General features: G+C 42.2%; 1 protein-coding gene across 1 annotated transcript; it reads right to left on the reverse strand.

The window, feature by feature from the left end:
• Positions 1 to 1,601: 1,601 nt before the first annotated feature.
• LOC115174647 (ankyrin repeat and SOCS box protein 2) lies at positions 1,602 to 10,804 on the reverse strand. The gene is made up of 9 exons (XM_029733381.1): positions 10,606 to 10,804; positions 7,113 to 7,463; positions 5,721 to 5,890; positions 5,427 to 5,582; positions 4,932 to 5,177; positions 4,122 to 4,293; positions 3,427 to 4,015; positions 3,152 to 3,305; positions 1,602 to 2,811 (listed from the first exon to the last, which is right to left on the reverse strand). The coding sequence occupies exons 2-9, from the start codon at positions 7,454 to 7,456 to the stop codon at positions 2,672 to 2,674; spliced, it is 1,971 nt and encodes a 656-aa protein (XP_029589241.1). The 5' UTR covers positions 7,457 to 7,463; positions 10,606 to 10,804; the 3' UTR covers positions 1,602 to 2,671.
• Between the last annotated feature and the right edge of the window lie 299 nt (positions 10,805 to 11,103).

The following is an 11,103-nucleotide window of genomic DNA, read 5'->3' on the forward strand; positions in this document are numbered from 1 at the left end:
ATACTAGCAGTAAAGGAACCAATGTGGTGAAACCCATTGCTGGGTGGCCTTAATATGCAAAGAGGTGGTGACTGTGGGACCAACTATTGTTAATTGGGTAGGATGTTTGAAGCTTGCATAGAGAAGCATTTCCCAGAATCAATTCAGGCAAGGTGTAACCCGGTTCTTAAAATCTGAAACTCCACCTGTAACAATGAACACATTTATTAGAATGATGATATGAAAAACAGGAAATGATGCTACATGCAACATATGTCACAACGTCCACAGAAGGTGGCGCCTTTCCTCGGTCGGGCGGTGCTCGGCGGTTGTCGTCGCCGGCCTACTAGCTGCCACCGATCTGTGTTTCAGTGTCTGTTAGTTATGTCTGTTTTTTGATTGCACCTGTTTCGTGTTTGTCATTAGTGGGGGGGTATTTAGTCTGTCTGTGTTTAGTTAGGATTCGTGCGGGATTGTTCTTTGTTACGTGTGGTAGAGGTGGTGTTGGTTTTATGTCGTTGGTTTACTACTTATTGTCTAGGCATTAGGGTTGCCGGGCTGCGCCCCGTCTGCCTTTTTGAGCGGAGCTTCCTTTAGTCGTTTGACTGTTGTGCTCCCAGCCTTATATGGATTTTGCTCTTGGATTTATTAAATCACGTTTGCTCCAACGGACCTCAGTCTCCTGCGCTTGACTCACCCTTAAACTGTTCTATCCGCCCGTGACAACATAACTGAAGCTAAAAGCCACAGTTCTTATTTGATATATTATTGGCCACCCTGCCACTTGGTTTGCTGCTTGGAGGCTGGAGAATAAAACCATTATTCAAGATGGAACTGACTGCAAGGACTGACTCGACATATCAAGTTATTGCAGAACAGGTTCATAGCAAGTCCTATATTGCACTAATAGTTCCTTAAAACAAACTCACCTTTATACATGCATACATATCAATAATATATTTATAATGCATTACATAACAGGTAACTTAGGAAGTGTTAGCAAACTTGTTTGTGTCTCCCAAGTTGACACGAGACATTCCTGAAATACTTCAAGATGGTATTTCTGTTACGCCTGCTCCCGCTCCCCCTCTCTGGCGCTCGAGGGTGCCAGGCTGCCCTACATTACGCACACCTGTCACCATCATTACGCGCAGCTGAGTAATATTGAACTCACCTGGACTCCATTACTTTGTTGATTGCCCCTCTATAGCTGTCTGTTCTTCAGTTGTTTACCTGTGTCAGCATTATTGTCGTTATGTTGTTTTGTTCCCCTTGTCCAGACGCTGTTCTTGTTTTGGTTTGATGTCCGTTTTCCAGTAAATGTTCACTCCCTGAACTTGCTTCTTGTCTCCAGCGTTGATCCTTACAATTTCGAATAGTGTTTAGTAGAGCTGTGCATTTCTAAGACTTCATCTGAAATATAATAAGGGATAATGGTTGACATCCATGTTTGAAAGTTTACTTCAAAGAAAATATCAATATGATGTACAAGATGAGGTTCTGTAAGTTGTTTTCGTGAGTTGGTCAAAGGTCAGCTTGGCTTGAAGGCTTCCCCTCATTCTTGTCCCCACACCTCTTTCACATTATGTCATAAGCACACACAGACACACAAAAGAAACTCATTTTCAGATACTCAACCTTGTTTATTTTTTCCAAATACAAACAGACTGTACATTTTCTACAAGTTCACAATCAACATCAAAACTATAACTTAATTTCATATTACATGGTTTGAACACCAGATATATACAGCCTGATGCACGTCGACTCTGACCTCAACTACTGTAGTAGATCAAATAAAATAATTTACTTTTTAAACAATGTTAAGACTTTGTTTATACAGTGTTTGTTTTTGTTTTTAGACATTGTATGGCTGTGCTTTAAGCAAGCACTGGTGATAGCATTTAGCATTGCATGAGTCATAATAAATCTGTCAAATCTGCAGTATCCATCAATAATTTTACTTCGGTCTATTTGTTAAGTTTAAATAAGACACTGAAATAGCTCCACTCGCCTGTGGCAACCAACCAACCTACAGAATACAAATAACTATATCACAATTATAAAACAGATGGTTCTGTATTGATAATTCCATCTGATTGCCCAAGAAGCGTTCCAAGCTGTGCTTCATTCTCCGATGCGGTCACATCTACGAAGCAATTTCACTTTCTTTTAGTGTAAAAAAAGATCTCACTGCACAGGGTAAACATTAATTCAGTAGGCCATAAGAGTCAGTGTGGCTGTTGCTAACCAAACCCAAGGATTCTTTCTACACTCTTAGAAAAAAGGGTTCCAAAATGGTTCTTCGGATGTCCCCATAGGATAATCTCTTTTGGTTCCAGGTAGAACACTTTTGGGTTACAGGTAAAACCCTCTGTAGAAAAGGTTCTACATGGAACCAAAAGGGTTCTTCCTGCAACCAAAAAGGGTTCTTTAAAGGGTTCTGCTATGGGGACAGCTGGGGAACCCTTTAAGGTTTGAGATAGACTAAAAGGTGCTAAGAGTGTACCTCTAAAATATTAAATGTATACATACAATTTACAATAGGTTCATTAAAATGTTACTCTTGCAACTTTGCAACTGGGCAAAGATACATTCCCTCTTCATCTCAGCTGGTTTATACAATATACATTTTTTTATTTTATTGGAGACGATTCATGGAATCAACAAATGAAAAATACATTTTAGACATTCAGTCAATCTCCCTTTTATAGTTAAGGAACTTGATTAGTATTGGTGGGAGGGGCAGGGTGTCGATGTGCCTCAGTCTGGGGATTCCAACCTGCTGACGGATCTTCAGCCTACACAGCTGCATCAGTGAATATGGTGGCACTGAAAGAAAGTGCAAAGAAGTTGCTTATTAAAGGGACTGTGCGATTGGAGAGCAACATATTTATCTGGTTAACACACATGAGAACAGTCAAGGTCACAAGTATGCAACAGTAGAAAAATAGGGGCATAACCTTGGAAAATAGATACTCATGTGCAACCTGACATAATGCAGACATATCCCATTGACACCCATGCATAATTTACATGAAACTTTGCGATACATGCTAATTTCTCAAGGTAATTGACCCTAAGTGAACACAGACCCTAATGATTATATCATGGTAAATGAAATACTCCAAGCTCTGTTATTAGTAGAGATCACTGGCATAAGCTCACTTACTTGCTTTCACCTTGATCCCTGCCCAGTCATGGTTGCTATCCAGGTGCTCGATCAGCCGGGAGCAGAGTTTCACATGGCCAACATAATCCAGGAGCGTGTCTATGATGGGTCCAGCCCAGCAGCTTATTGTCGGATCGTTGATCGTCTCACAGAACTGAAAATAAAGGGTTCAAATTGGAACCGAAGAACAGCCAATAATAAGGGTATTGAGCTGAGATGGAATTGGAAACTAATAGACCAGCAAACTGTCTGTATTGCATATTAACCCAACCTACCTGGATGCACATGTTGATTGGAGCTTCGTCCTCATCGTTAGCGTAGGGCAAAGTTTCGGCGAAGTCTCTGCCCCTACTTAAAGTTTGCAGGGGTGGGTGTGGCTTGCTGCCATATGTGCAGTCGAAACAGGAAAGGGCATCGCAGCCATTGTCCATCAGATACTTTAGGATTTGCGAATACTTCATACCGAGCATGACCACTGCCGGGAAGGAGCAGGGGTGTGTGAGGATGGACGCATTCATGTTAGCTCCATGCTCCACCAGCACTGTGATCATTTCCATGCAACCCCGCCTCACAGCGATAAGAAGAGAGTTGAACATGTCAAGGTTGGGGTTAGCGCCGGCCTCCAGAAGCATTTCGGCGGCCTCTAGGTTGTTGTTGGCGACAGCGAAGTAGAGCGCTGTGCTGCGACGGTCCTCATACATTTTGGATCGGTCTTCTGCCAGCTGGAGATTGACGTCATATCCTCCCTTGATAAGCACTTCTAGAATCCAGTCCCTGTTGTGCTCAGCAGCCAGGTGGAGGGGACTGATGCCACTGCATTGAACTTTGGCCTTACTTGTGGCAGGGATCAGCATGGATACAATGCTACAAAAGGGAAGCAAAGAGATCACTTCTCACACTTAATGATTTATTTTTTTCAAAGAGAAACCAATGCTTTGCATTAACAAATCAATCAATTCACTGCACTCACTCAAAATGTCCATTCTGGACAGCAACATGAAGAGGCAGGAGGCCAGACATGGTTGTTCGGTTTGCATCTGCTTTCTGAGACAGAAGCAGTTCCACAACTTCCTTGTGACCATTCTTACTTGCCTCGTACAAGGGTGTTGCCCCATCACATGCCTGGCAGTTTATATCAACCCCTACAATACACAGGAGAATAGTCAAAATGAATACAATGTTGAAATACTGGAAAAGTGGCAACACTGTAACACCACCAGCAAAAGATCGTCTGTATGCTTAATTGTTATTTTTGAATCTATTCATGGCGTTGTAAGGAATGGAATACTTTCTTCAAGATATAGGCATCCGATACTAGGAAACCCAATAGGATTTGGACATAGAAGTCATTTTCAGGTTCAGTTTGGGTTGTAGGATTTCATTGTCATGCCATTGGGACTATTTAATGGATCACAATTGTATGTGTTCACCACAGACACTGTGCTGTTCAAAGTCATAAAGGATCATGCATTCCCAAAAGTGTATTCAATAGCCTTCCCTGTAGCTCAGTTGGTAGAGCATGGTGTTTGCAACACCAGGGTTGTGGGTTCGATTCCCACGGGGGGCCAGCACAGAAAAAAAAAAATGTATAAAATGTATGCATTCACTACTGTAAGTCACTCTGGATAAGAGTGTCTGCTAAATGACTAAAATGTAATAAGGGCTTGTCATGACCTGTTGCATATTGACATGGTTTGAGGATGGATAAAGTGATATTGCTTATTTAATATAATCAATTCAAATAATCTTGAAGTTGGTTGTCAAAATTCAAAAACCTTACCTTTGCTAATCAGGAAAGACAACACCTCCACTCTCCCGTTCTGTGCTGCCGTAAAGAAAGGGTCTATTCCGTAGATATTGGCTGCATTAAGCTTGGCACCGGCATCCAACAACATCTGGCAAATTTCCACGTTATCATGCCCGGCTGCTTCATGGAGAGGTGTCATACCCTGAACGCAAGCCTTGTGCACTGAGGCTCCATACTTTAGGAGGTGGTCTACAATCTCTGCATTGGGCTTCCCACAAGCTGAAAATGGAATGTGAGAAACAACACAGATAACTTTGGTTGGATTTTGCTGTTTGTAAAACATAAGCTGATTGTATAACAGTGGTGGACTTCGCCGGTATGACCATTAACCTAGCTTGAGACCTCGAGACTTGTGTTCGCCCCAGAGCTAACACAGAGTTGAGTCATACAGACAACCTGGCTGCGTTTCATATCACACTGTTCACTATTGAACCTCTTGACAGAACAGCTTTGAAATCAGTTATTTACCTTTCAAGAGTGGTGTTTCTCCGTCATTATTGGCAATGTTGGGATTTGCACCTCTGTCTAGAAGGCACTCCACACAATTCACATGGTGAAAGATGGCAGCCAAAAGAAGTGGGGTCTGATTAAATGTACCACATGTGTTCACTATCCCAGGATGGGCTGTGGGAAAGATAACAGTCCCAAGCAAGTTAAAAACAATCAGTATGTACTGATAAAGGGTCTTCCTGAGATTCAGGAGAACTGTGTGTATAAAATAGAAACCATTCTCAATTACACTTTTCTTTGTTTCACCCTCACCTCTTAATATAATCTTGAGGCATTCTTCTTGACCATAATATGCAGCTTCGTGTAGAGAAATCCATCCATCCTCATTTGGTACAAAGAGACTCTTTGGATTGCATTTCACAATTTCTTTTAAGGCCTTTAAATCACCATTCTCAATCACAGGCACCAGGGGTCTCACATCTCTAAGGCATAGACAAAGATTAAGGGTAAAATGGTCATACAATTTGGGCAAGATAAAAAATGTAAGTGCCTTTGAATGGGGTATGGTAGTAGGTGCTAGGTGCACCGGATTGTGTCAAGAACTGCAACGCTGCTGGGTTTTTCATACTCAACAGTTTCCTGTGTGTATCTTAAATGGTCCACCACCCATAGGATATCCAGCCAACTTTTGTGCGAAGCATTGGAGTCAACATGGGCTAGCGTCCCTGTGGAAAGCTTTCGACACCGTGTAGAGTCCATGACGAATTGAGGCTGTTCTGCGGGCAAAAGAGGGGATGCAACTCAATATTAGAAAAGTGTTCCTAATGTTTGGTATAGTCAGTGTACACTGAGTGTACAAAATATTAGGAACACCTTCCTAATATTGAGTTGCACCCTCTTTTATCAGAACAGCCTCAATTGGTCGGAACATGGACTCTACACTCAAACCGGTGCGCTTGGCAACTACTACCATACCCTGTTCAAAGGCACTTAAATCTTTTGTCTTTCCCATTCACCCTCTGAATGGCACAACATACACAATCCATGTCTCAATTGTCTGAATTTTAGAGCAAAACGGAGAACACCATCGTGTTCGTGAGAGTCTCCCCTTTCCATAGTTTGTAGGTCAAACCGTTCAGACGTTTTTGTGAGAAGACTCATTTTCATGAATGTCTCATGGTGTGACAAACACCGCTCTAACTCTCCCACTTTTCGCCGCAGATGCGGAAGTGCAACACTGGCGGATGCGGTGGATTGAGACGCATCCAATGCAAAAAAACTGATATCTCTACCTTAAACTGCTGGGATGTTTTTGTTATGTAACTTAGATTAACGAGCCGGTGTGTCAATCGACTCTAGGGGGTTAAAAGGTACACACAGGAAACTGTTAAGTATGAAAAACATCAAAAAGGGATCATAGCTTTCCCCTGGATTCCCCTGGTCAGGCTATGTCATGGAAAGAGCAGATGTTTCTAAAGTTTTGTACACTCAGTGTATATCATGTCATGTAAACATTAGCCGCATCAGGAGACACCCTTGTGGAACCCCTGTGTTACTGCTGTCCCTGTTAGAGAGAGCTGTCATCCACCATCTGATTTCTACTGTATGTTTGGCATTTTGGAATTATAATAAACCTGCTGTATTTATACTCACCTTATCTGGCATACATATTGTCAAAATAAGACAAAGGGTTGACAGACTCACATAATATGGTCTACTAAAGGTGGGTTTGCACGTGAGGGGTTTGGAGGTGGGTTGGCTGGGTTTGGGTTGGCTCTGGGAAAGTCATACATGTGCCTTGTTGCAGAGGGGTGCCTGACACCGGTCATAAATTGGTTGGTGGTAAATTGGTTTGGCTGGTAATTGGGTTGCCAATACACAGGTGGGGATGATTGAATGGCGTTAATAGAGTTGTGGTCCTCAGTGAGGCTGCGTTCAATGGCCAGCTGCATCAGCTCCTCATCTGACAAGGCGCTGTAAGGACTGTAGTCATCAAGACCTCTAGGCGTGCCCATCCTTCCAGGCATGGACATGCTGGCCACAGCCATGGTTGATCTATTTGCAAGGAAACAAAAGTCATGACAATGAAATTCACTAAAACTGAACTTCACTTTTAAAACACAATTTAGTATGCAACCAAAACCACTAACAGCACGTGCATGTCAAAGTAAAACTGCTAAAACATTTTTTTTATATTTATATATGAAAGTCAAGACTGTGAGACATGTGTACTGCATGTGCTATTGCCAAAGAGGTAATTAAAAACATTTTTGAGTTTAAAGATTGCGGATAAAACCTTTTGCAAAGTCAGTGTTGTGGACATAGTGTGGATACCAACATGTTTCAAGCAGACCACCATAGTCCCTGTGCCCAAGAAAGCGAAATGACTACCGCCCGTAGCACTCACGTCTGTAGCCATGAAGTGCTTTGAAAGGCTGGTCATGGCTCACATCAACACCATTATCCCAGAAACCCTAGACCCACTCCTATTCTGCATACCACTGTAACAGATCCACAGATGATGCAATCTCAATCCCACTCCACACTGCCCTTTCCCACCTGGACAAAAGGAACACCTATGTGATAATTCTGTTCATTGACTACAGCTCAGCGTTCAACACTATAGTGCCCTCAAAGCTCATCAATAAGCTAAGGACCCTGGGAATAAACACCTCCCTCTGCAACTGGATCCTGGACATCCTGACGGGCCGCCCCCAGGTGGTAAGGGTAGGTAACAACACATCCGCCACGCTGATCCTCATCACAGGGGGCCCCTCAGGGGTGCGTGCTCAGTCCCCTCCTGTACTCCCTGTTCACTCATGACTGCACGGTCAGGCACGACTCCAACACCATTATTAAGTTTGCAGATAACACAACAGTGGTAGGCCTGATCACCAACAATGACGAGACAGCCTTTTGGGAGGAGGTCAGAGACCTGGCCGTGTGGTTCCAGGCCAACAACCTCTCCCTCAATGTGATCAAGACAAAGGAGATGATTGTGGACTACAGGAAAAAGAGGGCCGAGCACACCTCCATTCTTATTGATGGGGCTGTAGTGTAGCAGGCTGAGAGTTTCAAATTCCTTGGTGTCCACATCACCAACAAACTAACATGGTCCAAGCACACCAAGACAGTCGTGAAGAGGGCACGACCAAACCTATTCCCCCTCAGGAGACTGAAAAGATTTGGCATGGTCCTCAGAGGTTTCTACAGCTGCACCATTGAGGGCATCCTGACTGGTTGCATCACTGCCTGGTATGGCAACTGGTATGGCAACTACCCTACAGAGGGTAGTGCGTACGGCCCAGTACATCACTGGGGCCAAGCTTCCTGCCATCCAGAACCTCTATACCAGGCGGTGTCAGAGGAAGGCCCTAAAAATTGTCAGACTCCAGCCACCCTAGTCATAAACTGTTCTCTCTACTACCGCATGGCAAGCGGTACCGGAGCGCCAAGTCTAAGTCTAAGAGGCTTCTAAACAGTTTCTACCCCCAAGCCATAAGACTCTACAGGTTGGAAGAATTGCCCCCCCCCCCCCTCTCTTTTACACCGCTGCTACTCTCTGTTGTTATCATCTATGCATAGTCACTTTAATAACTCTACCTACATGTGCATATTACCTCAACTAAGCGGTGCCCCCACAAATTGACTCTGTACTGGTAGCCCCCTGTATATAGTCTCGCTATGTTATTTTACTGCTGCTCTTTAATTACTTGTTACTTTTCTTTGTAAAAGTAACTTTTCTTTTTTAAATGTAAGAATTTTACGGTCTACACCAAATGTATTCGGCGCATGTGACAAATAAGATTTTATTTAACTTTTTTTTTTACCTAGCTGTTAAAAAGCAGCCAATGACTGGAACAAACTGCTGTCACGTCCTGACCAGTAAAGGGGTTATTTGTTATTATAGTTTGGTCAGGACGTGGCAGGGGGTATTTGTTTTATATGGTTTTGAGTGTGTGTTTATGTAGAGGGGTGTTTGATTTATGTATTCCGGGGTTTTGGTCATTGTTCTATGTTTGTATATTTCTATGTCTATTCTAGGGTGTTTAGATCTTTGTTTAAGTAATTGGGATTGGGGCCTTCAATTGGAGGCAGCTGTGTATCGTTGCCTCTGATTGAAGGTCCTATAATTAGGAGTATGTTTGTTTTGGGGATTGTGGGAGGTTGTTCTATGCACTGCTGTATTTAGCCTGCAAGACTGTTAGTTTGTTCGTTTCGTTTCTTGTTTTGTTTTTTAAGTGTTCACAAATAAAGTTAAGATGAGCACTTGACCCGCTGCGCCTTGGTCCATTCACTACGACGAACGTGACACTAGCACTAACACAATTTTACAGAGGAGTATTAGGGCCAGGTGAAGAGAAAAAATGAACTTTATTCACAAAATGTAATATTGGCTTAATTTAAAAAAATATATTTCAACTTTGTTCTCAATTTCAACTATTTCAAGCATTTTGAGTTTTTAAAAGTACTATCTGTGCAACAAATAAAATCACACCACTGCTCATTTATCTCTTCACTTGGCCCTAATATTCTTCCGTACATTTAACTTACCACCAAGCTCTTGATAAGTGTTAGTGCTGGGATTTACCAAAAATCAGCACATCATACAATAGTAATCCTATATCAAACCGACGGGAGGGTAATTTAGCCAAAAGAGTAATTGAGAACAAAGATTTGATTTTAAGCTGTACATAATTTCTCTACTAAGTCTCCTATGACAACAAAAACATAACTAATGGAGAAGAATGTCCTTAGTTTTTGGTTATGATAGAGTAAGACAGCTGTACCAATCGCATTACATCATATTCCTCCAAATTAGTTCATAAGACTGCATACCACATGCTTAGGTTGATTCATGGCGTGTCTTGATGTGATTTCTCTACAGTAACTATGCTAGTATACAATTATAAACAGTAATTTAACCATTAATTTCCACAAAGTCATTGTTTTGTGTACCATTGTTTTTTGGATCTGCAGTTACAGCTTAATAATGACATTGTAGCTGGTGACCAAAGTAAACACAATCATGTGGCTAAAGGCAACTTAGTGTAAAGTGCAATTAATGAAAGCATGCCTGCTGTCCCTATAAAGCTGAGTGATAACATGGCTGTTAACATAAGCATAAAGTAAGGTGGCTGAAGGCAACTTGAGTAATGTTAAAGGAATACAAACCCTATTGGCATGCTATACCTACTTTGTAGCGTCTGCAGTGTGCAGTCAAAACACTTTAGCAGTAGACTAGCAGTTATCAGATTGCAGTCCTCGTGAAGGGATGAGGATTTGAAAATGTCTTGCACTCTGTGTTGTCCTCCAGGCGAATGAAGAAAAAGCAGCAGCTCAATGTTAATGACATATTCCAAAGGGGGTCTTGATTTCATTCTTTGAAAAGCTGACCCTTGATGGCAAACTTTGCTTCCATGTGTAGCTCAGAATAGGAATGCCCTACTTCAGATATGGCACGGTTGATGCTGACACTTAAAGTGCCTAGAGAACGGGGGAAACCAAACATAAACTTGTGCAACACACACACTATTGTGGAGAAAGGCCCAGGTTACTCCCAAGGCTGTACATTTTTCATTTTCTATATATTTTTTATTTCACATTTACAACAACACAGAGTTACACATGGAATAAACAAACATACAGTCAATAATACAATAGAAAAATGTACAATGTGTGCAAATGAGGTAGG

Source organism: Salmo trutta, chromosome 35 (assembly GCF_901001165.1).
Source record: "Salmo trutta chromosome 35, fSalTru1.1, whole genome shotgun sequence".
Taxonomy (NCBI): domain Eukaryota; kingdom Metazoa; phylum Chordata; class Actinopteri; order Salmoniformes; family Salmonidae; genus Salmo; species Salmo trutta.